This window comes from Oncorhynchus tshawytscha, linkage group LG05, assembly GCF_018296145.1.
Source record: "Oncorhynchus tshawytscha isolate Ot180627B linkage group LG05, Otsh_v2.0, whole genome shotgun sequence".
Lineage (NCBI taxonomy): Eukaryota > Metazoa > Chordata > Actinopteri > Salmoniformes > Salmonidae > Oncorhynchus > Oncorhynchus tshawytscha.
Genome location: NC_056433.1, coordinates 7,764,310 through 7,790,939, shown reverse-complemented (window position 1 = coordinate 7,790,939; position 26,630 = coordinate 7,764,310). Strand labels below are relative to the sequence as shown.

General features: G+C 44.6%; 1 protein-coding gene across 1 annotated transcript; it reads right to left on the bottom strand.

Annotated features, from left to right (window-relative positions):
* Positions 1 to 6,004: 6,004 nt before the first annotated feature.
* Positions 6,005 to 26,393, bottom strand: LOC112249875 (delta-like protein 4). The gene is made up of 11 exons (XM_042321410.1): positions 25,886 to 26,393; positions 25,486 to 25,746; positions 24,979 to 25,036; positions 23,370 to 23,636; positions 20,873 to 20,933; positions 19,693 to 19,823; positions 18,160 to 18,329; positions 16,592 to 16,811; positions 14,341 to 15,100; positions 7,515 to 7,626; positions 6,005 to 6,823 (listed from the first exon to the last, which is right to left on the bottom strand). The coding sequence occupies exons 1-11, from the start codon at positions 25,937 to 25,939 to the stop codon at positions 6,818 to 6,820; spliced, it is 2,100 nt and encodes a 699-aa protein (XP_042177344.1). The 5' UTR covers positions 25,940 to 26,393; the 3' UTR covers positions 6,005 to 6,817.
* Between the last annotated feature and the right edge of the window lie 237 nt (positions 26,394 to 26,630).

The window sequence follows — 26,630 nt, the reverse complement described above, 5'->3', positions numbered from 1 at the left end:
GTGGGGGGTTGGTGTATAACGGGGGGGGTTGGTGTGTATGGTGGGGGGTTGGTGTGTATGGTGGGGGGGTTGGTGTGTATGGTGGGGGGTTGGTGTTGGTGGGGGTTGGTGTGGGGGTGGGGGTTGGTGTGTACGGTGGGGGGGTGTGTTGGTGGAGGGGTTGGTGGTGGGGGGGGGGGGGGGTTGGTGTGTATGTGGAGGGGGTTGGTGTGTATGGGGGTGGGGGTGGGGGTTGGTGTGTATGGTGGGGGGTTGGTGTGTATGGTGGGGGGGTGTGTACGGTGGTGGGGGGTGTGTATGGTGGAGGGGTTGGTGTGTACGGTGGGGGGTTGGTGTGTATGGTGGGGGGGGGGTTGGTGTGTATGGTGGGGGGTTGGTGTGTATGGTGGGGGGTGGGGGGTTGGTGTGTATGGTGGGGGGTTGGTGGGGGTGTATGGTGGGGGGTTGGTGTGTACGGTGGGGGGTTGGTGTGTATGGTGGGGGGTTGGTGTGTATGGTGGGGGGTTGTGTGTATGGTGGGGGTTGGTGGGGGGGGTTGGTGTGTACGGTGGGGGGGTTGGTGTGTATGGTGGGGGGGTTGGTGTGTATGGTGGGGGGTTGGTGTGTATGGTGGGGGGTTGGTGTGTATGGTGGAGGGGTTGGTGTGTATGGTGGGGGGTTGGTGTGTATGGTGGGGGGTTGGTGTGTATGGTGGGGGGGGTTGGTGTGTATGGTGGGGGGTTGGTGTGTGTGTAGGTGGGGGGTTGGTGTGTACAGTGGAGGGGTTGGTGTGTACAGTGGAGGGGTTGGTGTGTACAGTGGAGGGGTTGGTGTGTATGGTGGGGGGTGTTGGTGTGTGTGTATGGTGGAGGGGTTGGTGTGTACGGTGGGGGGTTGGTGTGTATGGTGGGGGGTTGGTGTGTATGGTGGAGGGGTTGGTGTGTATGGTGGGGGGTTGGTGTGTATGGTGGGGGGTGGTGTGTATGGTGGGGGGTTGGTGTGTATGGTGGGGGGTTGGTGTGTACAGTGGAGGGGTTGGTGTGTACGGTGGAGGGTTGGTGTGTATGGTGTGGGGGTTGGTGTGTAGTGGAGGGGTTGGTGTGTATGGTGGGGGGTTGGTGTGTATGGTGGAGGGGTTGGTGTGTACAGTGGAGGGGTTGGTGTGTATGGTGGGGTTGGTGTGTACAGTGGAGGGGTTGGTGGGTGGGGGGTTGGTGTGTACAGTGGAGGGGTTGGTGTGTACAGTGGAGGTTGGTGTGTGGACGGTGGGGGGGGGGTTGGTGTGTACAGTGGAGGGGTTGGTGTGTACAGTGGGGGGGTTGGTGTGTACAGTGGGGGGTTGGTGTGTACAGTGGAGGGGTTGGTGTGGTGGAGGGGTGGTGTGTAGGTGGGGGGTTGGTGTGTACGGTGGGGGGTTGGTGTGTATGGTGGGGGGTTGGTGTGTACAGTGGAGGGGTTGGTGTGTATGGTGGGGGTTGGTGTGTACAGTGGAGGGGTTGGTGTGTACAGTGGGGGGTTGGTGTGTACAGGGAGGGTTGGTGTGTATGGTGGGTGGAATGACTTGAATGACTTGAAGGAATGAATTGAAAGTTGCGTAGTGATGCAGTAGCTTAATAGCCTGATCTAGTTAAGCCAACTCTTTGTTGTTGTCACGTTGGCTGTTTCACATAAGATAGATAATGTAGGTTTACTGTATGGTCAAGTCTGACAGTTTTGATCATTTTATCCACAGAATTACATATTAAAACTACAATTTCTGTGGTTATATCAGTCCCTTTAAAATGTATTTTTTATTTAACTAGCTAAGTCGGTTAAGAACAAATTTTTAGTTTCAATGACAGCCTAGGAACAGTGGGTTAACTGCCTTGTTCAGGGGCAGAACGACAGATATTTACCTTGTCAGCTCGGGGATTCGATCTTGCAACCTTTCGGTTATTAGTCCATCGCTCTAACCACTCGGCTACCTGCCTCTAACAACTAGGCTACCTGCTCTAACCACTAGGCTACCTGCTCTAACCACTAGGCTACCTGTCTCTAACCACTAGGCTACCTGTCTCTAACCACTAGGCTACCTGTACCTGTCTCTAACCACTAGGCTACCTGTCTCTAACCACTAGGCTACCTGTCTCTAACCACTAGGCTACCTGCTCTAACAACTAGGACACCTGCTCTAACCACTAGGCTACCTGCTCTAACCACTAGGCTACCTGCCTCTAACCACTAGGCTACCTGCTCTAACCACTAGGGTACCCGCTCTAACCACAAGGCTACCTGCTCTAACCACTAGGCTACCTGCCTCTAACCACTAGGCTACCTGCTCTAACCACTAGGCTACCTGCTCTAACCACTAGGCTACCTGTCGTCCCTACACTCTAACCACTAGGCTACCTGTCTCTAACCACTAGGATACACTGCCACTAGGCTCCCAACACTCTAACCACTAGGATACCTGCCGTCCCTACACTCTAACCACTAGGATACCTGTCGTCCCTACACTCTAACCACTAGGATACCTGTCGTCCCTAACACTCCTGCCTTCCCTAACCACTAGGCTACCTGTCTCTAACCACTAGGATACCTGCCGTCCCTACACTCTAACCACTAGGCTACCTGTCTCTAACCACTAGGATACCTCCAACACTCCACTAACCACTAGGATACCTGTACCTCCCTACACTCTAACCACTAGGATACCGGCCGTCCCTACACTCTAACCACTAGGATACCTGCCGTCCCTACACTCTAACCACTAGGATACCTGTCTCTAACCACTAGGATACCTGTCTCTAACCACTAGGATACCTGCCGTCCCTACACTCTAACCACTAGGATACCTGTCTCTAACCACTAGGATACCTGTCTCTAACCACTAGGATACCTGCCGTCCCTACACTCTAACCAATAGGATACCTGCCAGTCCCTACACTCTAACCAATAGGATACCTGCCGTCCCTACACTCTAACCAATAGGATACCTGCCGTCCCTACACTCTAACCAATAGGATACCTGCCGTCCCTACACTCTAACTACTAGGATACCTGCCTTCCCTACACTCACTAGGATACCCGTCTCTAACCACTAGGATACCTGCCGTCCCTGCACTCTAACCACTAGGATACCTGTCTCTAACCACTAGGATACCTGCCGTCCCTACACTCTAACCACTAGGATACCTGTCTCTAACCATTAGGATACCTGTCTCTAACCACTAGGATACCTGCCGTCCCTACACTCACTAGGATACCTGCCGTCCTTACACTCACCAGGATACCTGCCGTCCCTACACTCACTAGGATACCCGTCTCTAACCACTAGGATACCTGTCTCTAACCACTAGGATACCTGCCGTCCCTACACTCACTAGGATACCTGTCTCTAACCACTAGGATACCTGCCGTCCCTACACTCACTAGGATACCTGTCTCTAACCACTAGGATACCTGCCGTCCCTGCACTCACTAGGATACCTGTCTCTAACCACTAGGATACCTGTCGTCCCTACACTCTAACCAAAGGATACCTGCCGTCCCTACACTCTAACCACTAGGATACCTGTCACTCTAACCACTAGGATACCTGCCGTCCCTACACTCTAACCACTAGGATACCTGTCCCTCACTAACCACTAGGATACCTGTCTCTAACCACTAGGATACCTGCCGTCCCTACACTCTAACCACAAGGCTACCTGTCTCTAACCACTAGGATACCTGCCGCCCTACACCTGTCTCTAACTAACTACTAGGATACCTGCAGTCCCTACACTCACTAGGATACCTGCCGTCCTTCACTAACCACTAGGATACCTGCCGTCCCTGCACTCTAACCACTACCACTAGGATGCCTGTCTCTAACCACTAGGATACCTGCCGTCCCTACACTCTAACCAATAGGATACCGGCCGTCCCTACACTCTAACCCCTAGGATACCTGCCGTCCCTACACTCTAACCACTAGGCTACCTGTCGTCCCTACACTCTAACCAATAGGATACCGGCCGTCCCTACACTCTAACCACTAGGATACCTGCCGTCCCTACACTCTAACCACTAGGATACCTGTCTCTAACCACTAGGATACCTGTCTCTAACCACTAGGATACCTGTCTCTAACCACTAGGATACCACACTCTAACCACTAGGATACCTGTCTCTAACCATTAGGATACCTGTCTCTAACCACTAGGATACCTGCCGTCCCTACACTCACTAGGATACCTGTCTCTAACCACTAGGATACCTTCCGTCCCTACACTCACTAGGATACCTGTCTCTAACCACTAGGATACCTGCCGTCCCTGCACTCACTAGGATACCTGTCTCTAACCACTAGGATACCTGTCTGACTGAGAAAAACACTAAGCATCAGTTATAGTTTTTCATTATTAAAAAAACACCAAACTAATCTCACTTTTCATTCACCGGCATCAAAATGAACAACAATTTTATTGAAGGAAAAAATTATTTTTATTCTTCAGAAGTTTTGTCCTTATAAATATCCATTATATACAAAATAATATTATAAAACATATAAAGAGCAATTGTGTCAATCAATATTTAAATTAAACTCTGGAAATAATCATAAACAAAATTTAAAAAAAAAAAGACATTGGTTCTGTAATTTCACAAAGAAATTATAGGCAGGCAGTGGTATGACAGGGTCTTTCTATATGCCTTCATGTCAGGGTTGTTTGGTTATCTCCCAAATTACCTCCTATTCCCTAAATATAGTGCACTACTTTTTTTAAATTATTGTTTTTATTTATCTAGGCAAATCAGTTAAGGACAAATTCTTATTTTACAATGACGGCGTACGCCCGGCCAAACCTTAACCCGGACGACGCTCGGTCGGTTAGTGATACAGCCTGGAATCGAACCAAGGTCTGTAGTGACGACTCTAGCACTTAGACCGCTGCGCCACTTGGGAGTCCAAAGGGTTCTGGTCTATAGTAGTGTACTATATAGGGAATAGTGCTCTGGTCTATAGTAGTACCACTATATAGGGAATAGGGCTCTGGTCTAAAGTAGTGCACTATATAGGGAATAGGGCTCAGGTCTATAGTAGTGTACTATATAGGGAATAGGGCTCTGGTCTATAGTAGTGCACTATATAGGGAATAGGGCTCTGGTCTATAGTAGTACCACTAATATAGGGAATAGGGCTCTGGTCTATAGTAGTACCACTATATAGGGAATAGGGCTCTCTGGTCTATAGTAGTGCACTATATAGGGAATAGGGCTCTGGTCTATAGTAGTACCACTATATAGTAGAATAGGGGGCTCTGGTCTATAGTAGTACCACTATATAGGGAATAGGGCTCTGGTCTATAGTAGTACACTATATAGGGAATAGGGCTCTGGTCTATAGTAGTGCACTACATAGGGAATAGGGCTCTGGTCTATAGTAGTGCACTATATAGGGAATAGGGCTCTGGTCTATAGTAGTAGGGCTACTATATAGGGAATAGGGCTCTGGTCTATAGTAGTGTACTAGTAGTGTACTATATAGGGAATAGGGCTCTGGTCTATAGGGAATAGGGCTCTGGTCTATAGTAGTAAACTATATAGGGAATAGGGCTCTGGTCTATAGTAGTAAACTATATAGGGAATAGGGCTCTGGTCTATAGTAGTACCACTATATAGGGAATAGGGCTCTGGTCTATAGTAGTACACTATATAGGGAATAGGACTCTGGTCTATAGTAGTGCCACTATATAGGGAATAGGGCTCTGGTCTATAGTAGTACACTATATAGGGAATAGGGCTCTGGTCTATAGTAGTGTACTATATAGGGAATAGAACTCCATTTGGGATGTATCCTCCTCCTCCAAATTCCTGTTGATGGAAAAACATATTTTTCCCCACCTGTGTTTTTATTTTTTGGTGTTCAAGTGCTCCGTGAAGAGACAAGTGTTTAGTTTTAGCATTGAAACTCTTGTTTAGGCTTCTAGTCATTTTGGGCTGCATCTTTTCACCCATTTGCATGGAATGAAAAAGTCTGGAAAAGTCAGACCAGGCATTTTGTTCGGAGTGACTGACAGTTGAGACGTTAGTTTGTTTGTTCAGTCAGACATTCATCGTTCTCAGTGTTTTGTCGTCGTTTAGTCTCTGGTTTTCATCAACTAGTCAGTCGGTTGTTTGCGGTTGGTTGGTCAGTTTCAGCGAGTTGGCTCCACCCTGGACCTTGGGTCCTGCATAGCTGGTGAATGATGCTGGCTAGGGGTTAAAGATCAGTCTAATCTCAGGCACCTCCATTTTGATTTAGTTGGCTGTCGAAGTCCCCATGATTAGGTCGGGCAGGGGTCAACTGAGAGGTCAGGGGTCAACTACGAGCTCCGGACCATTTGTCCTGTTTCACCTAGTCTCTCCTCCACACTCTGTGCAGTTCAGTCACTCTTTTAACCATTTGTTTAAGCGTTCCCAGAATTCAACAGGTTCATGACCGGTACTGTGCACGTTTTGTATACAAACACTCGGTCAATAAAGTTCTCAGGCTAGTGTTCATTAGATCGTTTACAGAGAAGAGGAGAGGGTTCGTCCATCTCTGTCTCTGTCTCCTCGTCTCTCTCTCGCCATCTCTCAAGTGTTCCAGAGCAGCAGTGACATCGGCAGTGACATCGGCAGTGACATCGGCAGTGACATCGGCAGTGACATCGGCAGTGACATCGGCAGTGACATCGGCAGTGACATCAGCAGTGACATCAGCAGTGACATCGGCAGTGACATCAGAAACAGTCTCCAGTCTTTTCTCAGATTTTTTGTAAACAATCCAGAAAAAAATAAAAAATTCTGCCTCGATTGTGTTTCTCCTCTATCGCTTCTTCAAACCCCTCGCAGCTTATACCTGGGGAGGAAGAGAGGAAAAAGACTTAGAGGCAAGCTGTGGGAACTGGGGAAAACAGTGAGTGAACATCACAGTTGTGTTATCTATTCTTACAAGGGTATGCTATATGTTTTTGCTTGGCTCATCCTGCTTTCAATTACACTCAGCGCTTCTATGTTAAAACATAGGGCTTGTGAGACAAAAAAGTGAAGCTTTAAAGCATATCAAAACCATATGCATAGGCTTGTGTTCCAAGCACGAGACTATGCAACGCTAAAGCTTTAAACATATCTGAAGCATGTGCAGAGTGAGAGCAGTCCAGGGGATCCAACTCTGTGGGGTGAATGGGTGTGTTTCTGGTACACTGTATCCCCTTTCCAGGCCATCAAATTGTCAGTTTGAAGAACAGTGATTTGATACACTTTTATAGTTTAGTGAGATCACTTCCATATAAGATTATTTCGACCATATTGACTTGGCATACATATAGGCGTACAGGATATTTCCCTGGCTTGTGTTTAAGAAAAATAATATGTAGTACTTCCACAATGTGTATCTATATAAAAAAAAACATAACATCACCAAGAATAAATGTACAGCATTTGTAATTGACAATAAGTCTGATATGAAACGCTGTAGAGGGAAATCGCAAAATATGTAGTGATGAAAAAGTATTACAATTATTTTTTTGTTGGTATGTATTTATCCTTACCTCTGTTGCTATGACGCACGCCCTCCGCTCCTCTCCTATAACAAAGACGGACTGGTAGATCTGAGCGTCTCGAGGGGAACATATCGTTGATATCCTACACTCCGACTTTTCACTGCAAAACACCATAAATCAACACACACACTCAGTCAGTCCACCTTAAAAGTAGAAGCATATGGTCAAACGAGGCGATGCATCGGGAATCCTACTGATGGGGGTGGGAAAGAATGTACAGGGAGACAGCGGTATAGAGAGGGAAAATATGTCAATGGGGGATTCTCCAGAAGAGGTATAAAATGGCTGTCCCATCCCATAATAACTCAAAAAAGATCTCAAATTTAGGACAATTATTTACATTGTGATATGTTCTAATTCAATCCAAGACAAGAAAAAACATATTGTTACGATAATATAGTACAAAGTCATTGTTTACACACAGGTGGCTGTCTACCTTACTGTAATCCACTGAGCCCTACCTTAGTGTAATCCACTGAAACCTACTTTACTGTAATCCACTGAACCCTACTTTACTGTAATCCACTGAACCCTACTTTACTGTAATCCACTGAACCCTACTTTACTGTAATCCACTGAACCCTACTTTACTGTAATCCACTGAACCCTACTTTACTGTAATCCACTGAACCCTACCTTACTGTAATCTACTGAACCCTACTTTACTGTAATCCACTGAACCCTACCTTACTGTACTCTCCTGAACCCTACCTTACTGTAATCCACTGAACCCTACTGTAATCCACTGAACCCTACTTTGTGTAATCCACTGAACCCTACCTATACTGTACCCTATCTACTATACTGTACCCTACTTACTGTAATCCTACTGAACCCTACTTTACTGTAATCTACTATACTGTACCCTACTTTATACTGTAATCCACTGTACCCTACCTTACTGTACCCTAATCTACTGAACCCTACTTTACTGTGCCCCAATCTACTGTACCCTACTTACTATACTGTAACTCCACTGAACCCTATACCTTTCTACTGTACTATTCTACTGAACCCTACTTTACTGTAATCCACCTAACCCTACTTACTGTAATACCACTGAACCCTACCTTACTGTACCCATCTACTGAACCCTACTTTGTACTGTAATCCACTGAACCCTACCTCTATACTGTAATCTACTGTACCCTATTCTTTCTACTGTACTCCACTGAAACCTACTTTACTGTAATTCCACTGAAACCTACTTTACTGTAATCCACTGAACCCTACTTTACTGTAATCCACCGAACCCTACTTTACTGTAATCCACTGAACCCTACCTGTACTGTAATCTACTGAACCCTACTTTACTGTAATCTACTGAACCCTACTTTACTGTAATCCACTGTACCCTACCTTACTCCAATATACTCCTGACCCTACTTTACTGTAATCCACCGTACCCTACTTTACTGTAATCCACTGAACCCTACCTTATTAATCTACTGAACCCTACTTTACTGTAATTCCACTGAACCCTACCTTTACCCTGTACTCTCCTGAACCCTACTTTGTACTGTAATCCACTGTAACCCTACTGTCCTCTACTGTACTCTCCTGTACCCTACTTGTACTGTGTACTCTATGTACCACTGTAACCCTACCTTACTGTAGCCTACTCCTGTACCCTACTATACTTGCTGTAACTGTACCTACTGTAACCCTACTTTACTGTTATCCACTGAACCCTACTCCATTGTGCCCTACTCTACTCTACTGTACCCTATTATACTGTACCCTACTCTACTATACTGTACCCTACTATACTGTACCCTACTCTACTATACTGTACCCTCCTCTAATATACTGTACCCTACTCTACTGTACCCTATTTTACTGTACCCTAATCTACTCCATTATACCCTACTCTACTGTGCCCCACTATACTATACTGTACCCTACTCTACTATACTGTACCCTACTCTACTATACTGTACCCTACTCTACTCAATTATACCCTATTCTACTGTACCCTATTCTACTGTACCCTACTCTACTCCACTGTACCCACCTATACTCTACTATACTGTACTGTACCCTACTCTACTCAATTATACCCTACTCTACTCCACTGTACCCACCTATCCTCTACTCTACTGTACCCTCCTCTACTGTGCTGTACCCTACTCTACTGTACCCTACTCTACTGTACCCTATTCCAATATACTCTACCCTACTCTACTGTACCCTATTCCAATACACTCTACCCTACTCTACTGTACCCTACTCTACTGTACCCTATTCCAATATAATCTACCCTACTTTACTGTACCCTACTCTACTGTACCCTATTCCAATACACTCTACCCTACTCTACTGTACCCTACTCTCTACTCTACTGTACCCTACTCTACTCTACTGTACCCTACTGTACTGTACTCCAGTATACCCTACTCTACTGTGCCCTACTCTACTATACCCTAATTATACTCTACTGTACCCTATTCCAATATACTCTACCCTCCTCTACTGTACTCTACTGTACCCTACTCTACCCTAATTCCAATATACTCTACCCTACTCTACTGTAACCTATTCCAATATACTCTACCCTACTCTACTGTACCCTCTACTGTACCCTATTCCAATATACTCTACCCTACTCCCTACTGTACCCTACTCTACTGTACCCTATTCCAACCCTACTGTACTCTACTGTACTACTGTACCCTACTGTACTCTACTGTACCCTACTATACTACTCTATTCCAATATACTCTACCCTACTGTACTACTGTACCCTACTCTACTGTACCCTATTCCAATATACTGTACCCTACTCTACCCTACTCTACTGTACCCTATTCCAATATACTCTACCCTACTCTACTGTACCCTATTCCAATATACTCTACCCTACTCTACTGTATCTTATTCCATTATACTCTACCCTACTCTACTGTACCCTCCTCTACTGTACCCTATTCCAATATACTCTACCCTACTCTACTGTACCCTACTCTACTCTACCCTATTCCAATATACTCTACCCTACTCTACTGTACTCTACTGTACCCTACTCTACTCTATTCCAATATACTCTACCCTACTCTACTGTACCCTACTCTACTGTACCCTATTCCAATATACTCTACCCTACTCTACTGTACCCTATTCCAATATACTCTACCCTACTCTACTGTATCTTATTCCAATATACTCTACCCTACTCTACTGTACCCTATTCCAATATACTCTACCCTACTCTACTGTACCCTCCTCTACTGTACCCTATTCCAATATACTCTACCCCACTCTACTCTACCCTATTCCAATATACTCTACCCTACTCTACTGTACCCTACTGTACCCTACTGTACTGTACCCTATTCCAATATACTCTACCCTACTCTACTGTACTCTACTGTACCCTACTCTACTGTACCCTATTTCAATATACTCTATCCTACTCTACTGTACTCTACTCTACTGTACCCTACTCTACTCTACCCTATTCCAATATACTCTACCCTACTCTACTGTACCCTATTCCAATATACTCTACCCTACTCTACTGTACCCTATTGTACCCTACTGTACTCTACTCTACCCCACTGTACTCTACTGTACTCTCCTGTACCCTACTGTACTCTACAGTACTGTACCCTCCTGTCCTCTACTTTACCCTACTGTACTCTGCTGTACTCTACTGTACCCTACTGTACTCTACTGTACCCTACTGGACTCTACTGTACCCTACTGTACTCTACTGTACCCTACTATACTCTGCTGTACTCTACTGTACCCTACGGTGCCCTCCTGCACTCTCCTGTACTCTACTACCCTACTGTACTCTACTGTACCCTACCCTACCCTATTGTACTCTACTGTACCCTACCCTACTGTACCCTATTCTACTGCACCCTACTCTACTGTACCCTACTACTGTACCCTATACTGTACCCTACTCTACTGTACCCTACTCTACTGTACCCTACTCTACTGTACCCTACCCTACTGTACCCTACTCTACTGTACCCTACTCTACTCTACCCTACTGTACTCTACCCTACTGTACCCTACTCTACTGTACCCTACTCTACTGTACCCTACTGTACCCTACTCTACTGTACTCTACCCTCCTGTACTCTACTTTACTCTACTGTAGCCTACTCTACCCAACTGTACTCTACTGTACCCTACCCTACTGTACCCTTCCCTTACCCTACCCTACTGTATCCTACTCTACTGTACCCTACTCTACTGTACCCTACTCTACTGTACCCCACTGTACTCTACCCTACTGTACTCTACTCTACTGTACCCTACTCTACTGTACCCTACTCTACTGTACCCTACTGTACCCTACTCTACTGTACCCTACTCTACTGTACCCTACTGTACTCTACTGTACCCTACTGTACTCTACCCTACTGTACCCTACCCTACTGTACCCTACTGTACTGTACCCTACTGTACCCTACTCTACTGTACCCTACTGTACCCTACTCTACTGTACTCTACCCTCCTGTACTCTACTTTACTCTACTGTAGCCTACTCTACCCAACTGTGCTCTACTGTACCCTACTCTACTGTACCCTACTCTACTGTACCCTACTCTACTGTACTCTACTGTACCCTACTCTACTCTACTGTACTCTACTCTACTCTACTGTACTCTACTCTACTCTACTGTACTCAAGCTTACTCTACTTTATTTTCTTACAATTGAAGCAACGGCCTCTGGACTCTGGATCAGTGGTCTTGGTCTATAAACCACATACATTTGGTCTTTAACTTGTCATGGTGTCAACTCACTGGGTTTGATCTTGGGACCAATGTCCTGGTATAAATCTTGGCTCTAGGATATGACCTTTGTTTTTTTGGTTTACTAGCCATAGGCAATCCAATTTGAAGAAGACAATACTCTCTGATCATTGGCTGACCACTTCCAACAAGTCGGCTACTTTAAAATGGTGGCAGCCCCATAAACTCAACATCTGTAGTAAAAATAGTTATATCCATATAGAGTCGTCTATGTATCTCTATGATCGACAGTTGTCATTGAAATGCCTGTTATTTAGAACAAAATAAAAGTAGGTAAAGAATTCGAAAAATTTGAACATTGAAACATCATTAATAAGATGCATAATTCAATCAATCCACAAGTTTCAGATTCATACAATCAACATTGAACATTTTACAGAAAAAGAGAATATTTCTCTAAATTCAATTTAAAGGATTTTTAGAATCAGTTTTAAAATAATGTTTTAAAAAAAACCTAATTTGTTAATTTGGTATACAAATAACATTTAAAAAAATGTTAACTGTAACACAAGGTTAATCAAAATGATTACTACTGTGTATGACTTTTCCACTGCTAAGGTAGTGAGGTATCTAGACGTAGAAGTATCTACCTGACATTTATTTTTTATTTTGACCTTTATTTAACTAGGGCAAGTCAGTTAAGAACAAATTCTTATTTTCAATGACGGCCTAGGAACAGTGGGTTAACTGCCTGTTCAGGGGCAGAACGACAGATTTGTACTTTGTCAGCTCGAGGATTTGAACATGAAACCTTTCGGTTACTAGTCCAACGCTCTAACCACTAGGCTACCCTGCCGCCCCATGACATGTCCTGTAACCCCTGTGATGAAAGTTTGGATAAAATAATCAGACTTTTTTTTTTGCCACCCCCAATTTCATTACCACTTCTGTACAATCACCCTTCAACACACAGAGAGACAGGGGAGGGGAGTATGGCTCAGCAACAGTCAAATATATTCATGAGTGAGTGGGTGGGTGGGTGAATGAGTGGGTGAGTGGGTGAGCGGGTGGGTGGGTGTGTGGGTGGGTGAATGAATGGGTGGGTGAGTGGGGGTTTCAGAAAAGATGTAGAGCCCATAGAATGGCCTTTATCTTTTACACATATTGAACTAGGGCTGTAAATATAGAGCTGTAAGTATAGAGCTGTACTGAAACAGTTTCCCAGTGCTGTAAGTATAGAGCTGTTAGTATAGAGCTGTAAGTATAGAGCTGTACTGAAACAGTTTCCTAGAGCTGTAAGTATAGAGCTGTAAGTATAGAGCTGTAAGTATAGAGCTGTTAGTATAGAGCTGTTAGTATAGAGCTGTTAGTATAGAGCTGTTAGTATAGAGCTGTAAGTATATAGCTGTACTGAAACAGTTTCCTAGAGCTGTAAGTATAGAGCTGTAAGTATAGAGCTGTACTGAAACAGTTTCCAGTGCTGTAAGTATAGAGCTGTTAGTATAGAGCTGTAAGTATAGAGCTGTAAGTATAGAGCTGTTAGTATAGAGCCGTAAGTATAGAGCTGTACTGAAACAGTTTCCTAGAGCTGTAAGTATAGAGCTGTACTGAAACAGTTTCCTAGAGCTGTAAGTATAGAGCTGTAAGTATAGAGCTGTAAGTATAGAGCTGTACTGAAACAGTTTCCTAGAGCTGGTAGTATAGAGCTGTAAGTATAGAGCTGTTAGTATAGAGCTGTAAGTACAGAGCTGTAAGTATAGAGCTGTACTGAAACTGTTTCCTAGAGCTGTAAGTATAGAGCTGTAAGTATAGAGCTGTTAGTATAGAGCCGTAAGTATAGAGCTCTACTGAAACAGTTTCCTAGAGCTGAAAGTATAGAGCTGTAAGTATAGAGCTGTTAGTGTAGAGCTGTAAGTATAGAGCTGTTAGTGTAGAGCTGTAAGTATAGAGCTGTTAGGAGCCTATGTCTCAATGTGTCATTGCAGAAGCAGTTGGCTAGTTCTTCATGTTTGCAGATGTGGTCTAACATTTCAGAATCAAGATAAAACTCATCGAAAAGCTTAATTTAGACAACAACAACAACAACAAGAATGGTTTTCTTACCTGTACATTCTACTCAGTGGCATTTTCTCTTCTAAACACGTGTCATAGATCACATGACTTTTGCTTCTATCCTCTTGCGATGTATCATCCTTCAGCTCCTTCGACTTTGCGTTACTATACGAGTCCAATTGATAGTTCTTATGGATGAAGTTTGACTTCTCTGATTCGCAGTCCACTTCCAGTCCAACCTTCTGATTGGTGTTCTTCAGCTGGGAGGCGGGGATTAGGTTATCCCTCTGTACATCTGATAGGTTGTTCATGGTCTCCCCATCTCCCCTGTCCCTGCCGGTCCGCCTGTGGATGTGCCGTAGAGCCAGCCCAACCATGCATAGCAGCACCAGTAATGCAACCAGCCCTACAGCCAAGGAAACTGCCGCCCACTGGAAGCCATCTTGGCTCTCTCCATTGATCCTCTCCCCACCCACCGGCAGGGTCACAGCAAAGAATTGGCAGCGTGATCCGGTAAAGCCGGCTGGACAGATACAGGTGGCAGGGGGTTTCCCCGGCCCCTCTCCCCCGGTGCAGAGCCCTCCGTTAAGACAGGGGCGAATGGAGCACTCGTCCAGGCCGCGGTCGCAGTTTCGTCCGACGTACCCCAGGGGGCAGTGACAGGTGTAGTCGTTGATACGGTCCAGGCAGGTCCCTCCGTTGGTGCAGGGGTTCCCGGCACACTCATTGATGTTGATCTCACAGCGCTGGCCGGAGAAACCGGAGCGACAGCTACACAGACGCACGCCACCGTGGATCAAACACAGACCGCCTGGAGAGAGAGACACAGGGGGTCAGGGGTCAGGGTCTTGGGGGAGAGAACAGGTATGCAGACACACACAATAGGCCCTGTCCAGAAACAATCACTACTTCCCACTACATCACTACACACTACACCACTATATACTACACACTACACCACTAAACCACTATACACTACACCACTACACACTACACCACTAAGTAACTACACCACTACACACTACTTCCCACAACACCACTACACACTACTTCCCACTACACACTACTTCCCACTACACACTACACCACTAAGTAACTACACCACTACACACTACTTCCCACTACACCACGACACACACACACTACACACTACACCCACTACACACTACACCACTACACCACTACTTCCCACTACACACTACACACTACACTACACCACTACTTCCCACTACACCACCACACACTACTTCACTACACCACTATACACTACACCACTACACACTACACACTACACCACTACACACTACTTCCCACTACACACTACACCACTACACACTACACCACTACACAATACACCACTACACACTACACCACTACACACTACACCACTACACACTACTTCCCACTACACCACTACACACACTTCACTTTCCCACTACTTCCCACTACACACCACACACTACTTCACTACACCACTATACACTACACCACTACACACTACACACTACTTCCCACTACACACTACACCACTACACACTACACCACTACACAATACACCACTACACAATACACCACTACACACTACACCACTACACCACTACTTCCCACTACACCACTACACCACTACTTCCCACTACACACTACACCACTACTTCACACTACACCACTACACCACATACACTACACCCTATACACTACACACTACACCACTACACACTACACTACTACACACTACTCCACTACTACACACTACACCACTACACCACTACTTACCACTACTTCCCACTACACCACTACTTCCCACTACACCACTACTTCCCACTACACCACTACACACTACACCACTACACACTACACCACCACACCACTACTTCCCACTACACACTACACTACTACTTCCCACTACACACTACACCACTACACCACTACTTCCCACTACACCACTACACCACTACTTATCACATTATTTGTCCATTTAACAGTCTTTTCCTTCATCCTCTGTTTGAACTATTAGCACAGGCCTGACTGAATGAACAGTATCGGGTGACATTCCTTGAAGCCGACTGGAAGCCATCGTATGTTGTCATCCAGCACAATAGACACAGTTCCCACAGATTCCTGTTGTTCCATAACACTTCCAGACCGCCGGCCCAAGAGGATTTCAGGGGAAGAGAAGAAGGGGAGGAGGAGGGGGGGGGGAAGAGAGATAGTAGTTCCATCACACACTTCCAACCTGCCTGAGGATTTCAGGGAGGGGGTGGAGAGGAGAGAAAGGGGAGAGTGGAAAGAGGCCGTAGCGTACCGTTGGCGCAGGGAAGAGATGTGCACTTGTCCACTCTCTTCTCACAGTTGAGTCCTGTGTATCCGGGAGGACACTCGCAGATGTAGCTATGCCCGTTGTCCTTCTGATGGCACTGTCCGCTGTGGAAGCAGGGGGAGTCAGCACAAGTCAGCAGGCTGTGTTCACAGTGAGAACCCTCGAAGCCCTGCGGACACGAACACCTGTAGCCAACATCCAGGTTCTATAAAAGGGAGACAGTTAAAATCTAAAGGTCAAGACAGATTGGATAACAGTCGTTTCTAAAAAAATGCAGTCATTCCCCCTTCCTCTCACGTCACTTCTGACAATAACTCTGCTATTGTCCCTTTAAGGGTATTTAAAGGACATTTAACTCTGCCCCTTTAATTGTCCCTTCAAGGGTATTTAAAGGAACATTTAACTCTGCCCCTTTAAGGGTATTTAAAGGAACATTTAACTCTGCCCCTTTAATTGTCCCTTTAAGGGTATTTAAAGGAACATTTAACTCTGCCCCTTTAAGGGTATTTAAAGGAACATTTAACTCTGCCCCTTTAAGGGTATTTAAAGGAACATTTAACTCTGCCCCTTTAATTGCCCCTTTAAGGGTATTTAAAGGAACATTTAACTCTGCCCCTTTAATTGTCCCTTTAAGGGTATTTAGTGAATCACCTTGGTCCAGGCAGTGTAGTTATAACCTGGTACCTTTAAGTACATAACATGACCAAAAGCATGTCGACCCCTGCTCGTCTAAACATCTCATTCCAAATTATTGAGCATCAATATGGAGTTGATCCCTGCTTTTGCAGCTATAACAGGCTCCACTCTTCTGGGAAGGCTTTCCACTAGATGTAGGAACATTGCAGCTATAACAGCCTCCACTCTTCTGGGAAGGCTTTCCACTAGATGTTGGAAAATTGCTGTGGGGACTTACTTCCATTCAGCCACAAGAGCATTAGTGAGGTCGGGCACCGATGTTGTGCCATTAGGTCTGGCTCGCAGTCGGCGTTCCAATTCATCCCAAAGGTGTTCGATGGGGTTGAGGTCAGGGCTCTGTGCAGACCAGTCAAATTCATCCACACCGATCTCGACAAACCATTTCTGTATGGACCTCGCTTTGTGCACAGGGGCATTGTCAAACTGAAACAGGAAAGGGCCTTCTCCAAACTGTTGCCACAAAGTTGGAAGCACAGAATCGTCTAGAATGTAATTGTATCCTATGACGGTGCCACGTTGAAAGTCACTGAGCTCTTCAGTAAGGCCATTCTAGTGGCAATGTTTGTCTATGGAGATTGCATGGCTGTGTGATCGAATGAAATAACTGAATCCAGTAATTTGAAGGGGTGTCCACATACTTTGTATATATAGTGTACCCATCCGCTCATCAGTTCTGACAATATTGCCACTTCTAGCCTGGGCATTTAGTGACTTGTAGGGGGCCATCTTAACGGGCGTTCCTGCAGGCATTGTCCCGTCTAACGCGGTCATCTAGTGCTTACTAACTCACTGTGCAGAGTCCTCCGTTCCTCCACGGTTGCTGTCCCTTCTAACATGTCTATCGAACCACTGCTTACCGTGCAGAGTCCTCCGTTCCTGCAGGGGTCGCTGTCACACTCCTGCAGCTCCAGCTCACAGTTGACCCCAGTGAACCCAGGGGGACAGGTACAGGTATAGCTGCCTTGACCCGTGTTCATACAGGTCGCCCCGTTCACACACGGCCGGTGGTGCGTGCAGAAGTTCAGATCTGAGAGGGAGCAGAGAGGTCAAAGGTCAAATAAAGGTAAAATATAAGGTCATATACTGTACATGTATCGTGGGGTTAAATCATTTGACACCCATGATAAAGATGAGTTATATTGTATGCTGGGAATAGAGCACAACTTTATTTTACTTTAGGGGTCTCAATCATTTTGACGTCTTAACTTTTGAGAAAAAAGTTTTACTTGTTAATCAAAATCACTTTCTCTGAGCAATTGTATTATTATAAAACAATATAATTTCCCCCCCCAAAACATGTGTATGTAAGGTCAACATAAGATCCTATAAGGTCAACATAACTTCCTGTATATAAGGTCAACATAATGTCCTGTATGTAAGGTCAACATAATGTCCTGTAAGGTCAACATAACTTCCTGTATATAAGGTCAACATAACTTCCTGTATATAAGGTCAACATAATGTCCTATATATAAGGTCAACATAATGTCCTGTAAGGTCAACATAACTTCCTGTATGTAAGGTCAACATAATGTCCTATATATAAGGTCAACATAATGTCCTGTAAGGTCAACATAACTTCCTGTATGTAAGGTCAACATAAGATCAACATAATGTCCTGTATTTAAGGTCAACATAACGTCCTGTATGTAAGGTCAACATAACTTCCTGTATATAAGGTCAACATAACTTCCTGTATATAAGATCAACATAACGTCCTGTATGTAAGGTCAACATAACGACCTGTATGTAAGGTCAACATAACTTCCTGTATGTAAGGTCAACATAACTTCCTGTATGTAAGGTCAACATAACTTCCTGTATGTAAGGTCAACATAACTTCCTGTATGTAAGGTCAACATAACGTCCTGTATGTAAGGTCAACATAACGTCCTGTATGTAAGGTCAACATAACTTCCTGTATGTAAGGTCAACATAACTTCCTGTATGTAAGGTCAACATAACTTCCTGTATGTAAGGTCAACATAACTTCCTGTATGTAAGGTCAACATAACTTCCTGTATGTAAGGTCAACATAACTTCCTGTATGTAAGGTCAACATAACTTCCTGTATGTAAGGTCAACATAATGTCCTGTATGTAAGGTAAACTACTAAATCAAACAGATTAGTCAACTAACATATTTTCTTCTCATAGAAAAAAAGTGTATAGGAACATCCTGATGAGCTCACCAGTGATAATGGATTAACATAAGAACAGCTGATAGATCATGTTGACCTACAGATTCATGTCAACGTCTTCTCTATTTTTGGGGGATTCTTTTAGGGTCAGTATTTGAATGGAAAACATAATTTATTGCACATTTTCTGATATGTTTCAGTCAGATTTCTCTGTGCAACTAGGATGGTGATGATGAAGATATGTTCTTGCCTTGGTCACAGAAGAGCCCTCCCCAGCCCTCCTTACAGTTACATTGCCAAGGCTGTTGGCAGGTGCCATGCTTACAAGCTGGGTACTTCTTACACTCATCACAGAACAGACCCTGCCAACCTTCTCTGCACCTGGAGACACAGGAGAGGTAATGTACCATTAAAAACTCTGCAATTCAGGTAAATGTTCCGTCATTAATACCATACCTTTTATTTATACATAATTTATTCACTGACTGATTGGTTAATTAAATTGATAGGTTTATTTGTTCATTGTTTGATGAAACATAACTGTACAACAGTGCACTTCAACCAACCACGTTGTAACATGCAATAACAACCAATCATCTACAGTATCCCTCTAAGACAGAGTGCAGAACACTTGACTATAGTTTTATGACTACAAGGACCAATTGTATGCATGTTCCCTTACTGCAGAAACCCCTCTATACAAATGTTCATATGGAGTCAATTATTCTACTCTAGACTTTGTGTGAACAGCATACTTATAGTTCTGACCAAAATCTTGAGGGAGAAGAGAGAGAGAAAGAAAGAGAGGAGAAAGAGAGAAAGAAAGAGTGTGAGAGAGAGAAAGAGAGAAAGAAAGAGTGAGAAAGAGAGAGAGAAAGAGTGAGAAAGAGAGAGAGAAAGAAAGAGAAAGAAAGAGAGTGAGAAAGAGAGAGAAAGAGAGAGAGTGAGAGAAAGAGAGAGAGAAAGAAAGAGAAAGAGAGAGAGGAGAGAGAGAAAGAAGACAAAGAGAGGAGAGAGAGAGAGAGTGACAAAGAGAGGAGAGAGAGAGAAAGAGAGGAGAGAGAGAAAGAGAGAGAAAGAGAGAGAGAGAGAGAGAGAAAGAGAGAGAGAAAGAGAGAGAGAAAGAGAGAGAGAAAGAGAGAGAGAAAGAGAGAGAGAAAGAGAGAGAGAAAGAGTTGGCTGCTTTGATCTTCAGCTTTGAAAAATAGATTGCTTCCTGCTGAACAGTTGACATCACATGGAATATAAATATTGGACCAATTTAGAGAAATATTGAAATACTTGATCTTCCTTTGAAAAATACACACCTGCAACAGTTGACATCACATGGAATATAAATATTGGACCAATTTAGAGAAATATTGAAATACTGTCTCCTTCAACACACACACACACACACACACATATTTAATAATTTCTATATTACTTACACACACTCGCCAGGTCTGGAGCAGTTTCCGTTTCCTTCACTGCATCCCACGAGGCAGATGGCTGTAACACACGCACCAATAGATATACAGGGTTTATCTATAGTGTTTCAAACGTTATTCATACAGTGGACCTTGGACGTAAATCAATCTGACTACATGATGTTCATCTAAGCCACAGTCACGATAGGCAACGCTATCATTACAGTAACGCATGTACGTCAAAAGAGCTGCAATTTCCAGGATATTATAGCCTACTGATGCAAATTATGGACTTCTGAACATTAGCCTACATCATGAAATATTATTTCACCCCCCCCCCCCCCAAAAATGATCCTTCATCATAAAACACACAAAAGTGGTGCTTGCATGTGTATAGGCTATAATAAAACGACGCTATAATAGGCATTACGCGTTCTAAACGCTACATTATTACCTGGGTGGCTCGAGCCCTGCATGCTGATTGGCTGGACAGCCATAGTATATCAGACCGCGTTACGACAAAACATGTCTTTTCACTGCTCTAATTACGTTGCCAATCCGTTGTATAATATCAATACGGCACTTCAAGGGGGTTCGTGGTATATGTCCAATATACCACGGCTAAGGGCTGTGTCCAGGCACTCCGTTCAGCAGTGGTATATTGGACATATATCACACCTCAGGCTACTTAAGCATCTCCATCATAACATCTATTCATTTCAGCCACAATGCTGCTTCTTCAAAGGGCAGATAGACACAAGCTCCAACTGAACCTGTCACACCACCCAACTGCTACAGCGGGACCATGAGGAAGCTGGGTAATTTACGGTTTGTAATGTCTTGTGTTCTAGATGGGCATCTCTCTCTCTCTCTCTCTCTGTGCGACACCGATTCCGGTTTGATAGGCTGGCGACCGCCGGTAAACGGCCGGGTTAGTCCTAAACAGATGCCCGTGCGCAATAGCGGACAGCTGCCACCATTGTTGTTCCTTGTCTGCGCGAACCATACTTGCAGCTGCTATGCGGCCCACGAGCCCCCAACAATAGGGAGACTACGATTTCAGTGGCGCGTGGCGGATAATAACGTTGCGATTAACCCCGGCGCGTGCTGCTGCAGCCCGTGTTCTGCCAGTGACGTTCAAACTGCCCGGGATTAAATTACCAGGAACGCGCTCTACTTTCAGGTAGTCGTAGTATAGAAATACAAACTCCACTCTCACTGCCAGGGAGAGCGACCGAGGGTGGAGAGAGATCCAACTCCTACATCTCACGTGCATTGTTTCTATACTACGGACGGTACGTGGGTGTGTAATTGCTCTGGTCAAGGATTTGGCGCCACGGTCAAAATGCAACCATAACACGTGCCAATCTCTCCTTCACCGCCAAGTGACGCCAATGACGATAGATCCCTTGTCACACTGCGTATCAAACTGACTCAAACAAATGGTAACGATTTATGTTTTAAGATGTTTCCCTGAATGTTTTCTTTTGTAAATTTGTTTTGGTAAAAGAGGCATACACATCAAATGGCGCTAACCCTGCCTCCCAACTGGCTGTTCTCCCTGTGAAAGTAGGAGTTCGTTCAGTTTCTGTTCTGTCCAAAACATAGAGAAGAGAACCAGCGTTTGTTTTTATGCTCATTTTGTAGTGCACTAGTACCTATGTCTTAAGCATATAGTGGGTTTTGTACAACTATGTTGCTTGTCCTCATATTCAGCAAACAGCCCCTCTCTAACAGCATCTCTTGGTTCCCTAGGGCCTACACACAAGGCTGACTCCTTCTCATACACTTACTATACATGCTGTAGCCCTACAGAGATGACCTCTGTAGCAAGACAAACATATGCTCATCTCCACACGGTTATTTCTGTGGCCCTTTTTATGTGTATAAAGAAAATGGAAACTTTCTGCGCCATAAAGGCCCAGGCCTCTCAGCGGAGAACGCAGTAGGTTAACATACAGGGGGGGGCAACACTCATTCTGTCTATTCATCCCTCTATCTCTCACAGGACCAGTGCATCAGGACAAGCTTTCAACAAAACCTTGAGAGACTGTGGCATCCATCCCACCGCTGCCACCAGTGTAGCGATTGAGGAAAACCAAATCAATTCAGCCTTGAACCAGTGACCCTACAGCTGTTACGAGTACCAACTGCTGTGCCATTTAACAACCAAACCTCTCGGCAGAGGGCCACCTATATTACAAGTAAACCACAGCTACTGTACACCTTTCACTCGCTTTCTGAAAACGATGTACCAACAAGCTCGGGGGAAACTAAAAGCACAGCGAAACTCATGGAAGAAACAGCTAAAGTGCATCAAAAACGATGACCAAGCTTCCTAGAAGGAAAAAAACACTGGCCTATAGTAAAGGCCTGTAATCATTGAAGAAGTTGTGATTGTATATCCAACATATTGGTCAAAGACAAGTGTGACATGGACTCTGATAAGCCAGTGGGGTTGAGTTGTGTTTGTTTTTTGGGGGGTTCGATAACGGTTGGTTTCTCTCGGGTTGCTTACGTTCTTCGCAGTATTCCCCCTTCCAGCCGGGCAGACAGGACAACTGCCCGTCGTCGAGGTCGCAGGTGTAGTGGCCAAAACGGTCGTCTCTTGGCGTGCATATTTTGGAACAACTTTCTCCGTAGTAATTGTCATTGCAGATGAAGCGGTAAGAATACCTTAACTCCGTCTGTCGGCCGCTCTGAACATCCAGAGACCAGGCGGTCCCTACGCCCAGCTGTCTCTGGATGGAAAAGAAACTAATCAACATCTCTGGGTTGCTGGTGTCTGGAAGGGAAGAAGTGAGAGAGAGAGAGAGAGAAAGGGAGAGGGAGAGAGAGAGAGGAAGAGAGAGAGAGAGAGATAGAAAGGAAGAGAGAGAGGGAGAGAGAGAAAGGAAGAGAGAGAGAGAGAGAGGAGAGAGGGAGAGAGAGAGAGAGAGAGAGAGAGAGAGAGGAGAGGAGGAAGAGAGGAGAGAGAAGAGAGAGAGAGAGAGAGAGAGAGAGAGAGAGAGAGAGAGAGAGAGAGAGAGAGAAAGGAAGAGAGAGAGAGAGAGAGAGAGAGAGAAGAGAGGAAGAGAGAGAGAGAGAGAGAGAGGAAGAGAGAGGAAGAGAGAGAGGGGAGGGAGAGAGAGAGAGAGAGAGGGAGAGAGGAAGAGAGAGAGAGGGAGAGAGAGAGGGAGAGAGGAAGAGAGAGAGATAGAAAGGAAGAGAGAGAGAGGAGAGAGAGAGAGAGAGAGAGGAAGAGAGAGAGAGAAAATGCATTAGTTACATCAATCAATAAATTACTTTTTAGTTGTCACAAAGTGCTTTTTACAGTAACACCGCCTAGGTGCCAAAGTGAGATCCAAAAGGAACGAGTCTGTTTTCTTACAGCCATGTTGGAAAAGTAGTCTTCTGTGTTACAATCAAGTTCCACATACATTGTCTAACTGGGTCTAATGATGCCTGTTACGTTATTCTCTATAATCCATTGTTCTCCTATCATTCAATATATTCTATCTCGTGCCATATCTCATATCATACGATTGAAATATCCTAGACCTATTTCACTGTGAAATATCATACATGCTTCGTTCACTGGGCTTGGTTTGAATATGTACCCGCGGCCCTACAGCCTGCCTTTACACAGATCAGATGGCTTCTTATCAAATCTCATAAGAACAAAACCATAATGGTTTTAGATGGACAATAAACTGAGATTAAAATGTCCTCTTCCTTTCTGTCAGCAAAAAAAAAAACCTTCCCAGGCTGCTTCCAAACAGAGCAAGGTGTAAAATACAGGAAGATGTAGTCACACAGCCTTGGCAGCCTCTGTGTGTTCTCACCAAAGCCCTCAACTCGTTCCCACGCCAGAAATACACCGCAGGAAGTCACATTGTGTTGGAGCATAAGAATGAAAAAAGGTGTTTTGAAGCTGAGCAACAAAGGGTTGCATAAAGGAGTAGAAATTAGAAGAAGAATAAAAATATAGGGAACAATTAACAGTAAGGGGAATGGATCAATGATAGTGAGAAGATGCTCATTGTGGATAAAGGTTTGACATTTAAAAAGTGCTTTAGTTATAGAGGGACTATTTGTGAAATGTGTAGAAAGGTCGCCCTCTTGCGGCGTTGAATAGATCGACTTACCAACAGGTAGATCTGTTGAAGGTGAATACCAGGCTTCAATTATCAAAGAAAACGATCCCTAAGGACAGAACGTATTCAGTCATTAGAAAATATCATTCAAAATCCAGTTCGTACAGGCAATATAATTACATTTGACAATATCACACTTTATCACAGCTAGAATTGAGCGTACTTTAAAAACGAACTGTCTGTTTATGCATGGCTATATAATTTAGGATTGTAAAATTTGCATCGAGGCAAAGATGTTATAGTAGGTTATACCGCCGTGCGGTGCATTTAGAAATAAACAACGTCGTGTGTTGTGTGTCAATCCTCTCTGTGTGTGTGTTTGGTTATACATACAGCATTACCTAATGATGGCTTATCTCATTACTCACCAATAACTGGTGCGCTTTCTTTCTCTCCAAACCAATCACAACCCGCCTGCTTCACAACACAACAACACTGACCTTGGCATGGTATATATTCAACTAATAATATGGACTGCATCTAGGCTGTCTGTCTTACCGGCCATCCGAAGTTGAACGGGAGTCGGATGGGTCTACTGAAAGCTCCCCCGTCCATGGCGCTAAAGGAGTTGGTCCCTAGCACCGGTGTCAAGGCATTTCCAAAGATACAGTCACCTGGCGACACGACCGCCTGGTAGTTCTTAAGACAAACACGAAAGAAAGTCCTGCAGTTGAGCCTGCACGAGTTGCCATTCTCCAGCAATCCTTTGCTGTTTTTAAATTCATGTAGATCGATCTCAAAAACACCGGATCCAAATACCTAAAAAAAAAAGAAGAGAAGATATGATTTTTTTGAAAACACCGTTACGCACACGCTAAAATAGACCCTTTCCTTGGAATAGGCTACTTTGAGCGATCATTCGTTGACAGCTCAGGGTATCCAGCCGATTCCTCCTTACCTGTGTCAGTACAGTGGTGCTGAATGCGATGGTAAAAGTGAACCAAGCTGCCATCCTTCTCGCTGATCCAGGGCAGACGCGTCACCCGCCAATATATCCCCAATATTCCAAAGTGTTGGGGGGGACCAAATAAAAAGCAGAAAGAAAGAACAAAATATAAATCCTTCTTCTCGTTCCACTTCGTTGTTTTTCCGTAATTAGACTCTTTGTTGGATGCTCCAACCTGCCAAAAGATGTTTTAGAATTCCCAGGTTATCCAAAAGAGGTAAAGGTTTAACGAAAGACCAATATCCATATTCTGTCCCCTCTCCCTCTCTGTTCGCGCTGTTCTCTTCGCTTCCACAGTAGTACAGTACAGTACTCCACACTGGTTACGTCGGCGTGTGTGTGCAGGACGATGCAACACCACTGTCTTGTTTTGGTACTTAACTTGGCGCATCAGTGTTGCGCTGCGCTCCGTGGATGTCTGTTCAACGTGCGTCTTATTACTAGTGAATGAACACTTGGGAGTGACGTCTCCCACAATTTATAGACTCGTGCTGCGCTGCTCATTAGATAAACTGTCAATCGAGACGTAACACCGCCCACTTGATATATTCACCCCCCTCCCTCCCTCCTTCCTTCTCTCCAAAAACAATGATATCCAGAATACCCACCAGTACTGCGCTATGCTGACTGACGACGGACCGATACAAGAGCATTGATTATTCACAAGCTATAGCATCTGTTGACGTATTTACAACGC